This window comes from Anthonomus grandis, chromosome 19 (assembly GCF_022605725.1).
Source record: "Anthonomus grandis grandis chromosome 19, icAntGran1.3, whole genome shotgun sequence".
Lineage (NCBI taxonomy): Eukaryota > Metazoa > Arthropoda > Insecta > Coleoptera > Curculionidae > Anthonomus > Anthonomus grandis.
In genome coordinates this window covers 494,709-516,161 of record NC_065564.1, presented here as the reverse complement: position 1 = coordinate 516,161, position 21,453 = coordinate 494,709, and the positions used below count along the sequence as shown (strand labels likewise).

Here is a 21,453-nt window from a genome sequence, read left to right as displayed (position 1 = left end):
CATGTTGGCAACTGTCTCGGGTTTTAGGGGCGCGGGCAGGCACCTTCGGTAATTTCCCCCAAACAGTTGACAAATGACAGTGCACGAAAGTAGGTGCTAAAAAAGAAAAAATGAAAATTTATCCCAATTAATGAAAAAACTGCGAGGAAAAATGTCGATTTATTGGTGTTTTTAATGAGTGCGGTGCTTATTAAGGCGAAACTATGTCTACCCGGTCTCAGCTTACCAAGGATTTGAACGGTAAAAGTGCAATTTTCATTTATAATTCGGCCCTTATAGGCCGGAATGTTTACATGGTCCTCACAAGTTATCCAGAGGGGAGTGCCTGGAATTTTCCCAATTTTTTTCTTTTAAAATATTCACATATTATGTGGCTGAACAATCATTTGGGGGCCTTCTACTTTAATTACTCCCTCCTTAATTAGGGGCCCTATTAAACCCGAATTACTCATCCCTTTGTAATAATAAACATTCAAAGAAATCACTGACTCACACCGTTTTAATTGAATTATTATTGTTATTTTGACCTGATAAACTATAAGTAAGTGGCTCACCAGAATTCTCAATTAAGTTAAATTAATTGGGGACCTGCTCCGCATATTTATCGCAACTTTAAGCCTACGAATGCATTATTTCTATTATTATTATTATTATTAACCGAAATTGGGAGGAATTTTTTAAACAATTCTGATTAAACAAGATGTCGAGAATTAATTTTTTTATTTTTTTTTTAGAGAGTATTAAATCCTCGGTGGGCAACAAGGTGAAGATTTTATTTAAAAATGTGGTCAGACTGGAAACTAAGGGCGACAAGACCGAAAATAGGGTTCTGGTAAGAGTTTTGTTGTCTTTTGTTTTTTTTTTTGGCGTTTGTTTATCTCTTATTTCCTCCGAGAGTAGGGCGAAATCAATAATAAATTATAAAGGATTTTAAAGGGAAATTTGTGGCAATGTGGCACTGTGTTATGGCCCTTATTTAACCCCTTTTTACCCAATGAATGCCTTGAAGCATAAAAAACCCTTCAGAAAAGCAACGCAATGTGGCAACGCGGGCGTGTCCTGTCACTTGGCAGATGACACTTCTCTGTTTATTTATTCCCACACAAACCTAAATAAAATATCCAATTTGCACCTCAAAGTGCCTTTGCAAGGGTAAACAGTGAATTTGTGCGCCCCTTTTATCAATTCCTCATTAAAAAAGGCTCCTAAAACTTAATCAAAGATGCCTCGTGCCGAAGTGGGTACCCCAAAGTACCTGGCGAACAAAATGAAGGCCAAGGGGCTCCAAAAGTTACGCTGGTACTGCCAGATGTGCCAGAAACAGTGCCGAGACGAAAACGGCTTCAAATGCCATACAATGAGCGAGTCCCATCAGAGGCAACTCTTACTATTCGCCGACAATTCCAAGAGGTACATCGATGACTTCTCCTTCGACTTTGCCAAGGGCTATATTGGCATTTTAAAGAGACAGTTCGGCAGTAAAAGGGTGAACGCGAACAGGGTGTATCAGGAATACATTTCCGATAAGGACCATGTGCATATGAACGGTACCAGATGGGTTACGCTGACTGGGTTCGTAAAATGGCTAGGGAAAACTGGGCAGGCGGTGGTGGACGAAACCGAGAAAGGTTGGTTCATCACTTATATAGACCGGAGCCCTGAGACAGTCCAAAAAGAGGAACGCAAAAAGAGAAAAGAGAAAATGGAGAAGAATGACGAGGAGAGAACCATGGAGTTCATCGAGAGGCAAATAAAAAAGGGGCTGGAGTCCGCCGGCCCCATCCCTGAACCGGTTTACACGGAATTCGTTAGGGAACACGAAGACGAACTGATTAAGCTGGACCTAAACTGGAAACCGGAAAAAAAGGTGCTCCCTATTGCCGACCAAGTGTTCAAAAAACCCGCCACCGTAACCAGCACGAGCAACAAACCAAACCCAAACAAAAGAAAAAAAACTGCCCTGGATGAACTGATCGAAGAAGAGGAAAAAGCCAAAGAACAAAAGAAACGCAAAGACTATTGGCTCACCGAGAACATTGTCGTTAAAGTGATAACCAAATCGTTGGGGGAGGAGTTTTACAAGCAAAAAGGGGTGGTGCGCGAGGTCATCGATAAATATGGGGCGGTGATTAAACTGTTCGACAACGGGAAGAAACTGAAACTGGACCAGGAACATGTGGAGACGGTTATACCGGCCCTCGGGATGCCCGTGCGGATAGTTAACGGGGCCTATGCCGGCGAAGTTGCCACGTTGCTCAGCTTGGACGAGAAGAATTTCTGCGTTAATGTGGAAATCGCCAGGGGGGTGCTGCAGGGCAGGAGGGTCGACGGGGTACAATACGAGGACGTCTGTAAAATTTATGAGAGTTAGATGATAAATAAATGTATTAAATTTGTATTGTTTTTTTTTTAAATAGATATAATGATCAATTTTAATGGTTTTTTAGGTTTTTTCGCCATGCAGAATCTTGCTGCTTACCGCCAAAGTACCTACCAAGGTAAGCAGGCGTGTTAAATGCAAACAGTTTGTGTTGGTTGCTTTATGATCTTTACTTTTGGGTAATTTGAGTTATAACTTCGGTTATAATGCTCGGATTGCCTTGTTTTTTGTTTTAAAAGTTTCCTTGAAATATTCTTAAGATTTTAGTGCAAGAATGAAGTAAATCCATGCACTAGAAGCTTTAATATCCAGGTTTTTATGAGCAATGTCTTTAACAAGAAGAAAGTTGCCACTCTTGGGTACCTTGCTCCATAACTTTGGTTCTAGTACTCAGATCAATTTGATTCTTACTTTAAAAGATTCCTTGGAATATTCCTGAGCTTCCAGTGCAAGAGTCAAGAAAATCCATGCACTAGAAGCTTTTTTATCCAGGTTTTTGGAAGGCATGTCTTGTATATGAAAAAAAATGTGTCATTCTTGGATACCTTGCTCTATAACTTTGGTTCTAGTACTCAGATTACTTTGATTTTTATTTTTAAAACATCCTTGGAATATTCTTGCACTTCTAGTGCAAAAATCAAGAAAATCCATATACTAGAAGCTGTTTTATCCAGCTTTTTGACAGGCAAGTCCTGTATATGAAAAGTTTGGCACTCTAAGGTACCTCGCTCATAACTTTGGTTCTAGTACTCAAATTAATTTGATTCTTACTTTAGAAGTTTCCTTGAAATATTCCTGAGCTTCCAGTGCAAGAGTCAAGAAAATCCATGCACTGGAAGCTTTTTTATCCAGGTTTTTGGAAGGCATGTCTTGTATATGAAAAAAAATGTGTCATTCTTGGATGACTTGCTCTATAAATTTGGTTCTAGTACTCAGATTACTTTGATTTTTATTTTTAAAACATCTTTGGAATATTCCTGCACTTCTAGTGCAAGAATCAAGAAAATCCATACACTAGAAGCTGTTTTATCCGGCTTTTTGGCAGGCAAGTCCTGTATATGAAAAGAAATTTGGCACTCTAAGGTACCTCGCTCATAACTTTGGTTCTAGTACTCAGATTAATTTGATTCTTACTTTAGAAGTTTCCTTGGAATATTCCTGAGCTTCCAGTGCAAGAGTCAAGAAAATCCATGCACTGGAAGCTTTTTTATCCAGGTTTTTGGAAGGCATGTCTTGTATATGAAAAAAAATGTGTCATTCTTGGATGACTTGCTCTATAACTTTGGTTCTAGTACTCAGATTACTTTGATTTTTATTTTTAAAACATCTTTGGAATATTCCTGCACTTCTAGTGCAAGAATCAAGAAAATCCATACACTAGAAGCTGTTTTATCCGGCTTTTTGGCAGGCAAGTCCTGTATATGAAAAGAAATTTGGCACTCTAAGGTACCTCGCTCATAACTTTGGTTCTAGTACTCAGATCAATTTGATTCTTACTTTAAAAGTTTCTTTGAAATATTCCTGAGCTTCCAGTGCAAGAGTCAAGAAAATCCATGCACTAGAAGCTTGTTTATCCAGGTTTTTGGAAGGCATGTCTTGTATATGAGAAAAAATGTGTCACTCTTGGATACTTTGGTCTATAACTTTGGTTCTAGTACTCAGATTACTTTGATTTTTTATTTTTAAAACATCTTTGGAATATTCCTGCACTTCTAGTGCAAGAATCAAGAAAATCCATACACTAGAAGCTGTTTTATCCAGCTTTTTGGCAGGCAAGTCCTGTATATGAAAAGAAATTTGGCACTCTAAGGTACCTCGCTCATAACTTTGGTTCTAGTACTCAGATTAATTTGATTTTTACTTTAAAAGTTTCCTTGGAATATTCCTGAGCTTCCCGTGCAAGAATCAAGACAATCCATAAACAAGAAGCTTTTTTATCTACATTTTTGGAAGATATGTCCCAGTCTTAAGTAACTTGCTCCATAACTCTAGTTCTGGTACTCAGGCTACTATGATTTTTACGTTACAAGTTTCTTGGAATATTCATGAGCTTCCAGTGAAAGAATCAAGAAAATCCATGCCCTAGACGCTGTTTTATCCAGTTTTTTGACAAGCATGTGCTGATTATCAGAAGAAATTTATCACTTTTGGGTACCTTGCTTCATAACTTGGGTTCTACTCCTCAGATTAATTTGATTTTTGCTTTAAAAGCTTGCTTGGAATATTCCTGAGCTTCGAGTGCAAAAATCAAGACAATCCATGCCCTAGAAGCTTTTTTATCCAGGTTTTTAGAAGGCATTTCCTTTATATGAAAAGAAATTTATCACTCTTGGGTTCCTTGTTCATAACTTTGGTTCTAGTACTCAGATTACTGTGTTGCTTACTTTAAAAAATTCATTGCAATATTCCTGAGCTTCCAATACTAGAATCAAGAATATCCATGAACTAGAAACTTTTTTATCCAGGTTTTTGGAGAGCATGTTTTGTATGCAAGAAGAAACTTGTTTCTGTGGGGTACCTTGCTCCATAACTTTGGTTCTAGTACTCAGATTAGTTTGATTCTTACTTTAAAAGTTTCCTTGGAATATTCCTGAGCTTCCAGTGCAAGAGTCAAGAAAATCCATGCACTAGAAGCTGTTTTATCCAGCTTTTTGGCAGGCAAGTCCTGTATATGAAAAGAAATTTGGCACTCTAAGGTACCTCGCTCATAACTTTGGTTCTAGTACTCAGATTAATTTGATTTTTACTTTAAAAGATTTCTTGGAATATTCCTGAGCTTCTCGTGCAAGAATCAAGAAAATCCATGAACAAGAAGCTTTTTTATCCACATTTTTGGAAGATATGTCCCAGTCTTCAGTAACTTGCTCCATTACTCTAGTTCTGATACTCAGGCTACTTTGATTTTTACGTTACAAGTTTCTTGGAATATTCATGAGCTTCCAGTGAGAGAATCAAGAAAATCCATGCCCTAGAAGCTGTTTTATCCAGTTTTTTGACAAGCATGTGCTGATTATCAGAAGAAATTTGTCACTCTTGGGTACCTTGCCCCATAACTTTGGTTCTAGTACTCAGATTACTGTGATGCTTACTTTAAAAACTTCCTTGCAATATTTCTGAGCTTCCAGTACTAGAATCAAGAATATCCATGAACTAGAAACTTTTTTATCCAGGTTTTTGGAGGGCATGTTTTGTATGCAAGAAGAAACTTGTTTCTCTGGGGTACCTTGCTCCATAACTTTGGTTCTAGTACTCAGATCAATTTGATTCTTACTTTAAAAGTTTCTTTGGAATATTCCTGAGCTTCCAGTGCAAGAGTCAAGAAAATCCATGCACTAGAAGCTTTTTTATCCACATTTTTGGAAGACATGTCCCAGTCTTAAGTAACTTGCTCCATAACTCTAGTTCTGGTACTCAGGCTACTTTGATTTTTACGTAACAAGTTTCTTGGAATATTCCTGAGCTTCCAGTGCAAAAATCAAAAAAATCCATGCCCTAGAAGCTTTTTTATCCAGGTTTTTAGAAGGCATTTCCTTTATATAAAAGAAATTTATCACTCTTGGGTTCCTTGTCCATAACTTTGGTTCTAGTACTCAGATTACTGTGATTCTTACTTTAAAAACTTCCTTGCAATATTCCTGAGCTTCCAATACTAGAATCAAGAATATCCATGAACTAGAAACTTTTTTATCCAGGTTTTTGGAGGGCATGTTTTGTATGCAAGAAGAAACTTGTTTCTCTGGGGTACCTTGCTCCATAACTTTGGTTCTAGTACTCAGATCAATTTGATTCTTATTTTAAAAGTTTCTTTGGAATATTCCTGAGCTTCCAGTGCAAGAGTCAAGAAAATCCATGCACTAGAAGCTTGTTTATCCAGGTTTTTGGAAGGCATGTCTTGTATATGAGAAAAAATGTGTCACTCTTGGATACCTTGCTCTATAACTTTGTTTCTAGTACGCAGATTACTTTGATTTTTATTTTTAAAACATCTTTGGAATATTCCTGCACTTCTAGTGCAAGAATCAAGAAAATCCATACACTAGAAGCTGTTTTATCCAGCTTTTTGGCAGGCAAGTCCTGTATATGAAAAGAAATTTAGCACTCTAAGGTACCTCGCTCATAACTTTGGTTCTAGTACTCAGATTAATTTGATTTTTCCTTTTAAAGTTTCCTTGGAATATTCCTGAGCTTCCCGTGCAAGAATCAAGAAAATCCATGAACAAGAAGCTTTTTTATCCACATTTTGGGAAGACATGTCCCAGTCTTAAGTAACTTGCTCCATAACTCTAGTTCTGATACTCAGGCTACTTTGATTTTTACGTTACAGGTTTCTTGGAATATTCCTGAGCCTCCAGTGAGAGAATCAAGAAAATCCATGCCCTAGAAGCTGTTTTATCCAGTTTTTTGACAAGCATGTGCTGATTATCAGAAGAAATTTATCTTTTTTGGGTACCTTGCTTCATAACTTGGGTTCTACTCCTCAGATTAATTAGATTTTTACTTTAAAAGCTTGCTTGGAATATTCCTGAGCTTCGAGTGCAAAAATCAAGACAATCCATACACTAGAAGCTTTTTTATCCAGGTTTTTGTAAGGCATGTCTTGTATATGAGTAAAAATGTGTCACTCTTGAATACCTTGCTCCATAACTTTGGTTCTAGTACTCAGATTACTTTGATTTTTCCTTTTTAAGTTTCCTTGAAATATTCCTGAGCTTCCAGTGCAAGAGTCAAGAAAATCCATGCACTAGAAGATTTTTTATCCAGGTTTTTGGAAGGCATATCTCAGTCTTACGTACCTTGCTCCATAACTTTGGTTCTAGTACTCAGATCAATTTGATTTTCACTTTGAAAGTCTCCTTAGAATATTCCTAAGCTTCCCGTGCAAGAATCAAGAAAATCCATGCATTAGAAACTCTTTTATCCAACATTTCCTCAGTTCAACCCACCTCAAACAAAAACATTAATAACTCTCTTGCTATTCAAGCTAGACACTTGATTCAAAAACCATTTTACAACTCATAAAGCAACTTTCACACACATCTTGAGCATTTTCCAAAAATACAAATCTGGATAACCGTTTTAACTTTCACGCCAGATCGACAACCATTTCCACTACCTGGAAATCCAGGCGCTGGAAAGCAAACGGGGGAACCACCTGAGCTTGACCATCAACGACAAGGTCTACTCATTCCTGACGGGCGAGGACTCCTCCAACAGTACCGAGGTGGACAACATGATCGGGGCGTTAAATAACGCCGTGCGGAACATTTTTCCCACGGTACCTCTGCAGCACATCATTAAAAAAGTAACCGTTAGCGACTTGTTTCGATAGCAAATTTAATAACGACGGAATGTTCCCGCTACAGATCGAAGTCATTCCGAGCACCAGGTTACAGCAATTACGCGATTTGGAGGCGATAGCGAGCAGCAGGAGGGAGGTGGGGCCCTGCGGCGGGTTTTCCACCCAATACGCCTGCTACTGCGATTACCACGGCATGACTTACCGCGAGGAAGTCGCCTGGGACGTGGACAACATTTATTTCTCCCTCAATACGCGCGAGTTGAACTTGAAGGACTTCGAGTATCTGGATCAGAAGTAAATTAATTTTTCTCGCTATAATTTGTTATAAACTGATGGTGAAATTTCCCTTTTTTTAAGGGACCTGATACCGATAATAAACGCCCTCGAATACAACACGTGGTTCAGCAAACTGAGGGCGAACCAGGTGAGGTTGTCCCACGACAATTTGGACAAGATCCTGCACGTGTTGCGGAAAAGTTTGAACCTGGAGGAGCTCTATTTGGACAATTTGGGCCTGAAGGGGGATTTCGTTAATAAACTGTCGAATACGCTCAAGTTGAATCCGGTTTCGGCCTTGCATACTTTGGATTTGAGTCATAACCCCATCGAGGATAAGGGTAAGACAGCGGGAAATTCTGTTGTTTTTGAGCCTTTTTTTGTTAGAAGTGTTGAAAAGTCTAGGGTGGTTGTGTTTTTTTGGAATGTTGGTAAGCTTCCAGTGAAATAAACAATAAATTTCAGGAGTTAGAGTGTTTTTTATCTAGGTTTTTAATGTGAGGAAAATTGTCGTTTTTGGGTAATTTGCTTCATAACTTTAGTTATAGTGCTCAAATTGTTTTCATTTTTGTTTTAGAACTTTCCCCGGAATATTCTTAAGCTTTTAGTACAAAAATAAAGAAGATCCGTGCACTGGAACTTTTTTTATCCAGGCTTTTCCAAGGCATGTCTTGTACGCGTAAAGAAATTTGTGACCCTTGGGTAATTTGGTTGAAATCTTCGGTTCTACCGCATAGATTGCTTTCATTTTTATTTTAAAAGTTTCCTTGGAATATTCTTAAGCTTCCAGTAAAAGAATTAACCAAATCCATGAACTAGAACCCTTTTTATCCAGCTTTTTCCAAAGCAAGTCTTGTATGTGTAAAGAAATTTGTAACCCTTGCATAACTTGGTTTATAACTTTGGTCCTAGTGGTCATATTGCTTTCATTTTTATTTTAAAAGTTTCTTTGGAATATTCTTAAGCTTTTAGTAAAAGAATCAACCAAATCCATGAACTAGAACCTTTTTTATCCAGCTTTTTCCAAAGCATGTCTTGTATGTGTAAAGAAATTTGTAACCCTTGCATAACGTGGTTTATAACTTTGGTCCTAGTGGTCATATTGCTTTCATTTTTATTTTAAAAGTTTCTTTGGAATATTCTTAAGCCTCCAGTTAAAGAATCAACCAAATCCATGAACTAGAACCTTTTTTATCCAGCTTTTTCCAAAGCATGTCTTGTATGTGTAAAAAAATTTGTAACCCTTGCATAACGTGGTTTATAACTTTGGTCCTAGTGGTCATATTGCTTTCATTTTTATTTTAAAAGTTTCTTTGGAATATTCTTAAGCTTCCAGTTAAAGAATCAACCAAATCCATGAACTAGAACCCTTTTTTTCCAGCTTTTTCCAAAGCAAGTCCTGTATGTGTAAAGAAATTTGTAACCCTTCGATAACTTATTTTATAACTTTGGCCCTAGTGCTTGGATTGGTTTCATTTTTATTTTAAAAGTTTATTTAGAATATTCTTAAGCTTCCAATTAAAGAATCAACCAAATCCATGAACTAGAACCTTTTTTATCCAGCTTTTTCCAAAGCATGTCTTGTATGTGTAAAGAAATTTGTAACCCTTGCATAACGTGGTTTATAACTTTGGTCCTAGTGGTCATATTGCTTTCATTTTTATTTTAAAAGTTTCTTTGGAATATTCTTAAGCTTCCAGTAAAAAAATCAACCCAATCCATGAACTAAAACCCTTTTTATCCAGCTTTTTCCAAAGCAAGTCTTGTATGTGTAAAGAAATTTGTAACCCTTGCATAACGTGGTTTATAACTTTGGTCCTAGTGGTCATATTGCTTTCATTTTTATTTTAAAAGTTTCCTTGGCATATTCCTAAGCTTCCAGTGAAAGAAACAACGAAATCCATGGATAAGAATCTTTTTTATTGAAGTTTTCCTCAGTTCACCCTTACCTTCAATAACTTTCTTCCTATTAAAGATATCCTCTTGATTCCAAGACTAATTTTCCTGAAATTTTTAGGGGCGAGTTACTTGAGCCAGTGCATCGGTCGTCTGCCCAAAGGGCTGGTGCACATAAACGTATCCCATTGCGGGTTCAGTTCCAAAGGCGTGAATCACGTGTTTGCCGCCCTCTGCGCGAACCCCGCCAACTTTAACACCCTCGCGTACCTCAATTTGAGCGGGAACAGTCTCAAGGACGACGTCACGCATTTAATTAATTTTTTTTCGCAATCGAACGCGTTACAGCACATCGATATATCCTCGACGGACGTCGTATTGGAAAACGTAAGTCGGTGCTCTCGATTGAAAATCGTCGCTATAATAAGTAAATGAATGTTTTTAAAGCTTTTTGGGGCTTTGGTGAAGGGCTGCACCACGAACCTGGTGCACCTGAACGTCTCCCGGAACCCTTTTAGCACCAAGAAGAACAAAGAGGCCCCGGTGTCCTTTAAGCAGTTCTTTAGCAGCACCTTGAACTTGAAATATTTGAATATTTCGCATATTGTTAAGTGGCCCCAGGAGGCTCTCAAGTAAGTGCCCTTTTGTCCTCCTCTATTGTCCATAAAATCGTCATTTGTTTTTAGGAACTTACTGCTAGGGTTAGCGTGTAACGAATTTACCAAAGAAATGACTTTAGACTTAAGTAATAACGGATTGGGGAGTCACGGGGCGCACGTGTTGGAGTCCTGCGTCCACGGGGTCCGGTGCATTTCTAGTCTGGATATTTCCGATAATAGTGAGTCCCGACTTTAACCCTATTGACTTTTTTTTATGTTCGGTACTAAATTTCCTCTTTTTCGGTCTGATTTTCGTGAAAATCGGTGAAGGATTGGCCGAGATTGAGGGAATTTTGTCCAGAAATTGTTTGTTCATTTGAGGCCACGCCCATATCGGTTGTACAGGCTGTCCCGAATTTGATGGTGACTTTTTTGGTAAAGTAACTCAATAGGTTTTATATCATACCAAAATCAGTCAAATCGTTTTAGGAGTTTTCGAAATATTTGGATTTTTGTAAAGCCTTTGACAGTATCAAGATTTTTTCAATGTATTGAAAAACTGCTCAATAATTCGAAAATGGTTGCATTTAGCAGGAAACTTGTAAGGACCTTTTTGGTAGCACAACTAATTGCCTTTCATATGACATTAAAATCAATAAAATCCTTCAGGGAGTTTTCAAAATATTTCGATTTTTGTAAAGCCTTTGACACTATCAAATTTTTTTCAATGTATTGAAAAACTGCTTAATAACTCGAAAATGGTTGCATTTAACAGAAAACTTGTAAGAACCTTTTTGGTAGCACAACTAATTGGCTTTCATAGGACACTAAAATCAATAAAATCCTTCAAGGAGTTTTCAAAATATTTGGATTTTTCTAAAGCCTTTGACAGTATCAAATTTTTTTTCAATGCATTGAAAAACTGCTCAATAACTGGAAAACGGTTGCATTTAGCAGGAAACTTGTAAGGACCTTTTTGGTAGCACAACTAATTGGCTTTCATATGACACTAAAACCAATAAAATTCTTCAAGGAGTTTTCAAAATATTTGGATTTTTGTAAAGCCTTTGACAGTATCAATTTTTTTTCAATGTATTGAAAAACTGCTTAATAACTCGAAAACGGTTACATTTAGCAGGAAACTTGTAAGGACCTTTTTGGTAGCACAACTAAGTGGCTTTCATATGACACTAAAATCAATAAAATCCTTCAAGGAGTTTTCAAAATATTTCGATTTTTCTAAAGCCTTTGACAGTATCAAGATTTTTTCAATGTATTGAAAAACTGCTCAATAACTCGAAAATGGTTGCATTTAGCAGGAAACTTGTAAGGACCTTTTTGGTAGCACAACTAATTGGCTTTCATATGATAGTAAAATCAATAAAATCCTTCAAGGGGTTTTCAAAATATTTGGATTTTCGTAAGGCCCTTGGCAGTATCAATTTTTTTTTCAATGTATTGAAAAACTGCTCAATAACTCGAAAACGGTTACATTTAGCAGGAAACTTGTAAGGACCTTTTTGGTAGCACAACTAATTGGCTTTCATGTGACACTAAAATCAATAAAATCCTTCAAGGAGTTTTCAAAATATTAGGATTTTTCTAAAGCCTTTGACAGTATCAAGATTTTTTCAATGCATTGAAAAACTGCTCAATAACTCGAAAACGGTTACATTTAGTAGGAAACTTATAAGGACCTTTTTGGTAGCACAACTAATTGCCTTTCATATGACACTAAAATCAATAAAATCCTTCAAGGAGTTTTCAAAATATTTGGATTTTTGTAAAGCCTTTGACAGAATCAAGATTTTTTTAATGCATTGAAAAACTGCTCAATAATTCGAAAATGGTTGCATTTAGCAGGAAACTTGTAAGGACCTTTTTGGTAGCACAACTAATTGGCTTTCATATGACAGTAAGATCACTAAAATCCTTCAAGGAGTTTTCAAAATATTTCGATTTTTGTAAAGCCTTTGACAGTATCAATTTTTTTTTCAATGTGTTGAAAAACTGCTCAATATCTCGAAAACGGTTGCATTTACCAGGAGACTTGTAAGGATCTTTTTAGTAGCACAACTAATCGGCTTTCATATTACAGTAAAATCAAAAAAATCCTTCAAAGAGTTTTCAAAATATTTGGATTTTTGTAAAGCCTTTGACAGTATCAAGATTTTTTGAATTCATTGAAAAACTGCTCAATAACTCGAAAATGGGTACATTTAGCAGAAAACTTGTAAGGACCTTTTCGGTAGCACAACTAATTGGCTTTCATATGACAGTAAAATCAATAAAATCCTTCAAGGAGTTTTCAAAATATTTGGATTTTTGTAAAGCCTTTGACAGTATCAAATTTTTTTTCAATGTATTGAAAAACTGCTCAATAACTGGAAAATGGTTGCATTTAGCAGGAAACTTGTAAAGACCTTTTTAGTAGCACAACTAATTGGCTTTCATATGACAGTAAAATCAATAAAATCCTTCAAGGGATTTTCAAAATATTTGGATTCTTGTAAAGCCTTTGACAGTATCAATTTTTTTTTTAATATATTGAAAAACTGCTCAATAACTCGAAAACGGTTGCATTTAGCAGGAAACTTGTAAGGACCTTTTTAGTAGCACAACTAATTGGCTTTCATATGACAGTAAAATCAATAAAATCCTTCAAGGGATTTTCAAAATATTTGGATTCTTGTAAAGCCTTTGACAGTATCAATTTTTTTTTTAATATATTGAAAAACTGCTCAATAACTCGAAAACGGTTGCATTTAGCAGGAAACTTGTAAGGACCTTTTTGGTAGCACAACTAATTGGCTTTCATATGACAGTAAAATCAATAAAAACCTTCAAGGAGTTTTCAAAATATTTGGATTTTTGTAAAGCCTTTGACAGTATCAATTTTTTTTTCAATGTGTTGAAAAACTGCTCAATAACTCGAAAATGGTTGCATTTAGCAGGAGACTTGTAAGGATCGTTTTAGTAGCACAACTAATTGGCTTTCATATGACAGTAAAATCAATAAAAACCTTCAAGGAGTTTTCAAAATATTTGGATTTTTGTAAAGCCTTTGACAGTATCAAATTTTTTTTCAATGTATTGAAAAACTGCTCAATGACTCGAAAATGGTTGCATTTAGCAGGAAACTTGTAAGGACCTTTTTGGTAGCACAACTAATTAGCTTTCATATGACAGTAAAATCAATAAATCCTTCAAGGAGTTTTCAAAATATTTGGATTCTTGTAAAGCCTTTGACAGTATCAAATTTTTTTCAATGTATTGAAAAACTACTCAATAACTCAAAAATGGTTGCATTTAGCAGGAAACTTGTAAGGATCTTTTTGGTAGCACAACTAATTGGCTTTCATATGACAGTAAGATCAATAAAATCCTTCAAGGGGTTTTCAAAATATTTGGATTTTTGTAAAGCCTCTGACAGAATCAAGATTTTTTGAATGCATTGAAAAACAACTCAATAACTTCAAAACAGTTGCGTCTACAAGGAAACTTGTAAAGACCTTTTTTGTAAAGTAACTCATTGGCTTTCCTATGACACTAAAACCACTAAAATCCTTTAAGAAGTTTTCAAAATAATTGGCTTTGTGTAAAGCCTTTGACCGTATCAAGATAATCATGCACCCTCGAATTCGGGACCACCTGTACCCCTTACTACCTCATTAAAACAAACAAAAAACGACATTTTTAGATATGGACTCCGACTTGTGCAATGTAATCTTAGCAATAAGCAAAAATAAATCCCTAAAACACTTAAATATGGGGCGCAGTATGAAGAAACATTTGTCCCTGATAATGGACTCGGTGGTGCAAGTGATCCAGGACGACGAGTGTATCCTGCAAAGTCTCATAATTCCCGATTGCCGTTTAAGGGGCGATTTGTACAATTTACTGAACGCATTGGGGGACAATAAATCGTTGGAAATGTTGGACATAAGCGGAAATCTCATCGGGGATTCCGGGGCGAGACTGTTGGCCAAAGCGTTACAAATCAACGGAAAACTGAAAACGATCGTGCTGGATCGCAATAATATCAGTTTGCAGGGGTACCACGATATCGCGTACGCTTTGGAGAGCAACAGGTACCACCCCACCGGAATACTTTTCCGTGCGTATTTATGGTAATTTTTGCACTTTAAGGACCCTACAGTACATTCCGTTTCCGATTTTCGACGTGGCGCCTTGCATGAAAGCGTCCGCGGAACGAACCGATCTGGTGATGAGGAAAATTCAGGATTTGCTGAACAGGAACGTGTCGTTTAAGCAGCATTCGACGAAGCATTTGTCCTTGCAGCCCGGATTTTTGCTTAGTTCCAAGCAGCAAGCGTTAGAAAGGTAGGAAAGTCGTGGGTACCTCGGGGCATAACTTTGGTTCTGGTGCTCGGATTGTGTTGATTTGTGTTTTAAAAGTTTTTCTGAAATGTTTTTAAGCCTTTGGTGTAAAATTCATGAAAATCCATGCAGTAGAACTTTTTTTATCGAGCTTTTTGGAAAGCGTGTCTTGTAGGTGAGAAGAAATTTGGCACTCCTAGGTAACTGTGCCATAACTTTGGTTCTAGTACTAGAATTGTTTTCATTTTTATTTTAAAAGTTTCCTTGGGATGTTCTTAAGCTTTTGGGGTAAGAATCAAGAAAATCCATGCACTAGAACTTTTTTTATCCAGATTTTTGGAAGGCATGTCCTGTAAACAGCAAGAAATTTGTAACTCCTGGGTAACTTGTGCCATAACTTTGGTTCTAGTGCTCAGATCACTTTGATTTTTGCTTTTAAAGTTTCCATGGAATATTTTTAAGCTTCTAGCATAAGAATCAAGAAAATCTATGGACTAGAACTTTTTTTATCCAAGTTTTTGGAAGGCATGTCCTGTAAACAGCAAGAAATTTGTAACTCCTGGGTAACTTGTGCCATAACTTTGGTTCTAGTGCTCAGAGTACTTTGATTTTTGCTTTTAAAGTTTCCGTGGAATGTTTTTAAGCTTCTAGCACAAGAATCAAGAAAATCTATGCACTAGAACATTTTTTATCCAGATTTTTGGGAGGCATGTCCTGTAAACAGCAAGAAATTTGTAACTCCTGGGTAACTTGTGCCATAACTTTGGTTCTAGTGCTCAGAGTACTTTGATTTTTGCTTTTAAAGTTTCCGTGGAATGTTTTTAAGCTTCTAGCACAAGAATCAAGAAAATCTATGCACTAGAACTTTTTTTATCCAGATTTTTGGGAGGCATGTCCTGTAAACAGCAAGAAATTTGTAACTCCTGGGTAACTTGTGCCATAACTTTGGTTCTAGTGCTCAGAGTACTTTGATTTTTGCTTTTAAAGTTTCCGTGGAATGTTTTTAAGCTTCTAGCACAAGAATCAAGAAAATCTATGCACTAGAACTTTTTTTATCCAAATTTTTGGAAGGCATGTCCTGTAAACAGCAAGAAATTTGTAACTCCTGGGTAACTTGTGCCATAACTTTGATTCTAGTGCTTAGATCACTTTGATTTTTGCTTTTAAAGTTTCCATGGAATATTTTTAAGCTTGTAGCATAAGAGTCAAGAAAATCTATGCACTAGAACTTTTTTTATCCAAATTTTTGGAAGGCATGTCCTGTAAACAGCAAGAAATTTGTAACTCCTGGGTAACTTGTGCCATAACTTTGGTTCTAGTGCTCAGATCACTTTGATTTTTGCTTTTTAAGTTTCCATGGAATATTTTTAAGCTTTTGGCGTAAGAATCAAGAAAATCCATGCACTAGAACATTTTTTATCCAGCTTTTTGGAAAGCAAGTCTTCTAATGGACAAGAAACTTATCACCCTTAGGTAACTTGCATCATAACTTTAGTTCTAGTACTCAGATTTTCTTCATTTTTCTTTTAAAAGTTTCCTTGGAAAATTCTTAAGCTTTCGGTACATGAATCAAGCAAATCCATTCACCAGAACCTTTTTTATCCAGCTTTTTCTCCAATACTTAAAATTTTAAGTGTCTTATTTTCCCCTTATGGTAGACTGGTAACGCAAACCGAAGAGGCGATAAAAGTTTCCTTCGGCAGCGACTCTAACGACATCAACCAGGCCGTTGACGTGATTCGCGACGCGGAAAACTGCAAACAGTTGCTGATTCGGCTGCAGGAGGTCGCGCAGCACCGTAACGACAAACATCCGGTCGAAGAACGGCTGCAACAAGTCTCCGGTGATATTTACAATAGCGTTTGTGATAGTATACAAGTGAGCGGTGGAAATTCGGTGGAAAATCATCGAGGGAAAACTGATTTAATTTCCTTTTTAGGTGATGATCGAGAAAATGTTGAAAACGTGTAGGGAACAGTGTCCGTACGTCTTAAGGGACGACCAGGTGGTGCAGGATATTAAGAAAGAGTGCAAGAAAAAGAAGCAGATCCCGTTGGATTTTGTGCAGAGTTGCGTGAGGCACCAAGCCGGTGTAGATATTATGAATAGACTGAGGTAAATGCTAGTAAAACCATTTTTTTTTTGTTTTTGGGTGGTATGGGGTAAATCCTTCAATAAAATTTGTCCTATAGGTTAGATTGCTTTGGTTTTAGTTTTAAAAGTTTCTTTGGAATGTTTTTAAGCTTTAGTACAAGAATGATGAAAATCTATGCACTAAAAGCGTTTTTATTCAGCATTTTGTAAAGTATGTCTTGTAAGTCATCGGAAATTGTCACTCTTAGGTAATTTGCTTCATAACTTTTGTTCTGGTGCTCAGATTACGTTGATTTTAGTTTTAAAAGTTTCTTTGGAATGTTTTTAAGCTTTTAGTACAAGAATCATGAAAATCCATGCACTAAAAGCTTTTTTATTCAGTTTTTTGTAAAGTGTATCTTGTATGTCATCAGAAATTGTCACTCTTAGGTAATTGGCTTCATAACTTTTGTTCTAGTGCTCAGATTGCCTTGATTTTCTTTTTAAAAGTTTCCTTGGAATGTTTTTAAGTTTTTAGTACAAGAATCATGAAAATCCATGCACTAAAAGCTTTTTTATTCAGTTTTTTGTAATGTGTATCTTGTATGTCATCAGAAATTGTCACTCTTAGGTAATTTGCTTCATAACTTTTGTTCTGGTGCTCAGATTGCCTTGATTTTGGTTTTAAAAGTTTCCTTGGAATGTTTTCAATCTTTTAGTACAAGAATCATGAAAAACCATGCACTAAAAGCTTTTTTATTCAGCTTTTTATAAAGTATGTCTTGTAAGTCATCGGAAATTGTCACTCTTAGGTAATTTGCTCCATAACTTTGGTTCTGGTGTTAAGATTGCCTTGATTTTGGTTTTAAAAGTTTCCTTGAAGTTCTTTTAAGCTTCTAGTATAAGAATCATGAAAATCCATGCACTAAAAGCTTTTTTATTCAGCTTTTTGTAAAGTATGTCTTGTAAGTCATCGGAAATAGTCACTCTTAGGTAATTTGCTTCATAACTTTTGTTCTGGTGTCAAGATTGCCTTGATTTTGGTTTTAAAAGTTTCCTTGGAATATTTTCAATCTTTTAGTACAAGAATCATGAAAAACCATGCACTAAAAGCTTTTTTATTCAGCTTTTTATAAAGTATGTCTTGTAAGTCATCGGAAATTCTCACTCTTAGGTAATTTGCTCCATAACTTTGGTTCTGGTGTCAAGATTGCCTTGATTTTGGTTTTAAAAGTTTCCTTGAAATTCTTTTAAGCTTCTAGTATAAGAATCATGAAAATCCATGCACTAAAAGCTTTTTTATTCAGCTTTTTGTAAAGTATGTCTTGTATGACATCGGAAATTGTCATTCTTAGGTAATTTGCATCATAACTTTTGTTCTGGTGCTCAGATTGCCTTGATTTTTGTTTTAAAAGTTTCCTTGGAATGTTTTTAAGCTTTTAGTACAAGAATCATGAAAATCCATGCACTAAAAGCTTTTTTATTCAGTTTTTTGTAAAGTGTATCTTGTATGTCATCGGAAATTGTCACTCTTAGGTAATTTGCTCCATAACTTTGGTTCTGGTGCTCAGATTGCCTTGATTTTGGTTTTAAAAGTTTCCTTGGAATGTTTTCATTTTTTTAGTGCATGAATCTTGAAAATCCATGCACTAGAAGCTTTTTTATTCAGCATTTTGTGAAGTATGTCTTGTATGTCATCGGAAATTGTCACTCTTAGGTAATTTGCTTCATAACTTTTGTTCTGGTTCTCAGATTGCTTTGGTTTTAGTTTTAATAGTTTCCTTGGAATGTTTTTAACCTTTTAGTGCAAGAATCATGAAAATCCATGCCCCAGAAGCTTTTTTATTCAGCTTTTTGTAAAGTATGTCTTGTTTGTCATCGGAAATTGTCACTCTTAGGTAATTTGCTCCATAACTTTGGTTCTGGGATCAATATTGCCTTGATTTATACTTTAAAACTTTCCTTGAAATATTCCCTAACTTCCAGTAAAAGAATCAAGCAAATCCATACACTAGAAGCTTTACTATCCCCCTTTTTGAAAGCCCCACCTTAGGTAATCAAAAAAACCACTAATACATAAAAAAATCTCTTTATTATCAACACAAACATTAACATTCGTTATTCCTAAACCAATCCTGGATCCACAAAACAATCCTCTCCAGATTCTCCTGTAACTGTACCTCGGTAACACTGGTGATTTCGTGCACAATATCCGCTTTATAAGAGTTCTTGGCTTCGTCCAATATAACCTTAAAAAAAATACTCAACTTTCAAAGGTTTCTCCCCCTCAATAAACTCCTGAAAAACTCACTTGAAATATCTCGCAGTCGATGTTATCCTCCAGTTTCTTACCCTCGTAACCTCTTCCTCTTAACCTATCGTATAATGTTGTGTTATCTGCCCTCAGTACAAAGACCACATCAAACCACCTCTCTAAAAGGGGTTTTAATTAATCTTTAATTAATTGTGTCTTTTTAATGCCTGAAACCTACCTGGAAAGAACTCACAACTGTGGTAATCCACAATATTCCCACCTTGGCACATGATCTCCTCGAGGCCATCGAGGAGTTTGTCTTCATCTAATATGGGGCACTTGTATTCCTAAAAAAATTGAATGGAGCATTATGGGGCAATAGAGGGGGCCTTCCTAAAGGACCTACCTCGTCGTACTCCTCCAAACAGTTATTTTCCTTGGCGATTTTCGATATTTCCAGCCAACGCATGCCAGTTTTCTCGGCTAATTGGGCGCACAAGGTGGATTTCCCTACGCCCGGGGTACCGGTTATCAGGATATTGGGGGCGTCCCTTTTTATATTCGGGACACACTCCATGTCCATTGCCATTTTCCAATTGATTTATCTAAGGAAATCACATTTTCCAAACAACAACAACAATGAATGTTTTGATTCTGTTAACCTCACTTTCTCGTTTGACGTATGAAAAACATGGTCGACGCCCCACTGTTGGGCGGGAAATTTGAATTGTGTTTTGTTAAATTTTGTGGGAGTCAAAGATTAATTGTTTTTAATTGTTCAGCTGAGGCTTTAAGGGGCTTTTTAAAGTTTCTTTATTAAATAAAGGTCAGACTTATGAGGAAATGTTGCTTTTACTGGTGTATGAGAAGAAGTTCAGGTTGTCTCAGGTAAATTGGTTCATAACTTCGGTTGTGCTGCTCAGATTACCTTAGTTTTTGTTGTGAAAGTTTCTTTGGAATGTTCTTTAACTTTTAGTGAAAGAATCAAGAAAATCCATCCAGTATACGCTATTTTATCCAGGTTTTTGTGAGGCATGTCCTGTATATGAGAAGAAATTTGTCAGTCTTTAGTACCTTGCTTCATAACTTTGGTTCTGGTACTCAGATTGCTTTGATTTTTACTTTAAAATGTTCCCTGGAATATTTCTGAGCTTTCAGAGTAAGTATCAAGAAAATCCATCCAGTATACGCTACTTTATCCACGTTTTTCTGAGGCATATCCTGTAAATGAGAAGAAATTTGTCACTCTTGAGTACCTTGCTTCATAATTTTGGTTCTAGTACTCAGATTACTTTGATTTTTACTTTAAAACGTTCCCTGGAATATTTCTGAGCTTTCAGAGTAAGTATCAAGAAAATCCATCCAGTAGACGCTATTTTATCCAGGCTTTTGTGAGGCATGTCCTGTATATGAGAAGAAATTTGTCAGTCTTGAGTATCTTGCTTCATAACTTTGGTTCTGGTACTCAGAGTACTTTGACTTTTACTTTAAAAGTTTCCTTGGAATATTCCTCGACTTCTAGTATAAGAGCCAAGAAAATTCACGCCCTAGAAGTTTTTTTATCCAGGTTTTTGTGAACCTTATCCCTTTTTTCCTAGGGAATTAAACTTGGTGATGGCCTCAGAATTGAGCGAGCAAGTAACAGACGAGGTCTACGAGGCTTTAATGCAAAGTTACAAGATCCTGGTGGGCGATGAGAGCGCGATTCGCATCGACTCGCCCCCCCGCAGGTCCAGGTTGAGTAGTACTGACAGTTCGAGACATGGGGCGAGTGACATGTCTATTACGGACAGTACCAGTCACATTAGCGATCATTCCCCGATGGTAAGAACCAACAATAAATTTATATAAAACTGAATTTTTCAACCGAAATTTTGTTTATTTTCATGCAGATGTTGGAATATTTGAACTTAGTAAGTCACTTTTTAAATGGACGTAGTTATGCATGAATTTTTGTTAGATTATCGAAAATTCTCAATAACTTCTTTATTTTGAGATTTAAGTGAAAATGTTACTTTAGATGATCTGTAGGGCTTTTAATGTGGAATCCAACGGTAAAAGAAAATTGTAAATTTTGCCAATAGTTTTCGAGAAAATGCCAGGAAACTGTTTAGGGGTTTTTCCCAATTTTCTGGAAAACTATTGGGAATAAAAATTATTTTTTTAATACATCTGATGCGCGTTAACATTTGAAGCAACTTTAATTATAACAATTTTTTTCTGCAGGCAATGGTTTTTCCGGAAAAAAATAAAAACCGATATTTTTCCAGAGTGGAATGGATTTTCGGAAATTCGGATATAACTTTTTTTTGGTACATTTTCCAAAAAAACTTTA

General features: G+C 36.3%; 3 protein-coding genes across 6 annotated transcripts in view; 2 read left to right on the top strand and 1 right to left on the bottom strand.

Annotated features, from left to right (window-relative positions):
* The window catches only part of LOC126747639 (F-actin-uncapping protein LRRC16A), a 31,162-nt gene continuing 9,709 nt past the window's right edge, over positions 1-21,453 (top strand). For 3 of the 4 annotated variants that reach the window (XM_050456390.1, XM_050456389.1, XM_050456388.1), the window contains exons 1-15: positions 1-240; positions 735-832; positions 2,448-2,498; positions 7,473-7,682; positions 7,744-7,973; positions 8,037-8,296; positions 9,973-10,238; positions 10,299-10,483; positions 10,538-10,689; positions 14,151-14,541; positions 14,600-14,794; positions 16,450-16,669; positions 16,731-16,906; positions 20,717-20,942; positions 21,011-21,031. In XM_050456390.1, coding sequence (XP_050312347.1) covers positions 204-240; positions 735-832; positions 2,448-2,498; positions 7,473-7,682; positions 7,744-7,973; positions 8,037-8,296; positions 9,973-10,238; positions 10,299-10,483; positions 10,538-10,689; positions 14,151-14,541; positions 14,600-14,794; positions 16,450-16,669; positions 16,731-16,906; positions 20,717-20,942; positions 21,011-21,031 — 2,718 coding nt within the window. In that variant the 5' untranslated portion in view covers positions 1-203. The remainder of the gene's footprint in view (positions 241-734; positions 833-2,447; positions 2,499-7,472; positions 7,683-7,743; positions 7,974-8,036; positions 8,297-9,972; positions 10,239-10,298; positions 10,484-10,537; positions 10,690-14,150; positions 14,542-14,599; positions 14,795-16,449; positions 16,670-16,730; positions 16,907-20,716; positions 20,943-21,010; positions 21,032-21,453) is intronic. The other variant, XM_050456391.1, reaches the window with a different exon arrangement.
* LOC126747650 (DNA/RNA-binding protein KIN17) lies at positions 1,092-2,396 on the top strand. The gene has a single exon (XM_050456409.1). The coding sequence runs from the start codon at positions 1,223-1,225 to the stop codon at positions 2,369-2,371; it is 1,149 nt and encodes a 382-aa protein (XP_050312366.1). The 5' UTR covers positions 1,092-1,222; the 3' UTR covers positions 2,372-2,396.
* Positions 18,938-19,797, bottom strand: LOC126747656 (adenylate kinase isoenzyme 6). Its single transcript, XM_050456420.1, has 4 exons — positions 19,525-19,797; positions 19,357-19,465; positions 19,176-19,297; positions 18,938-19,113 (listed from the first exon to the last, which is right to left on the bottom strand). Exons 1-4 carry the CDS (start codon positions 19,705-19,707, stop codon positions 18,973-18,975), a joined length of 555 nt encoding a protein of 184 aa, XP_050312377.1. The 5' UTR covers positions 19,708-19,797; the 3' UTR covers positions 18,938-18,972.

Excerpts from the sequence above, each read along its gene's own strand:
- LOC126747650 (XM_050456409.1), top strand. The coding sequence starts at position 1,223 with ATGCCTCGTGCCGAAGTGGGTACCCCAAAGTACCTGGCGAACAAAATG.
- LOC126747656 (XM_050456420.1), bottom strand. The coding sequence starts at position 19,707 with ATGGCAATGGACATGGAGTGTGTCCCGAATATAAAAAGGGACGCCCCC. Across the intron at positions 19,466-19,524 it reads GTTTGGAGGAGTACGACGAG|GAATACAAGTGCCCCATATT; the intron begins GTAGGTCCTTTA and ends CAATTTTTTTAG. Across the intron at positions 19,114-19,175 it reads TCGACTGCGAGATATTTCAA|GTTATATTGGACGAAGCCAA; the intron begins GTGAGTTTTTCA and ends ATTTTTTTTAAG.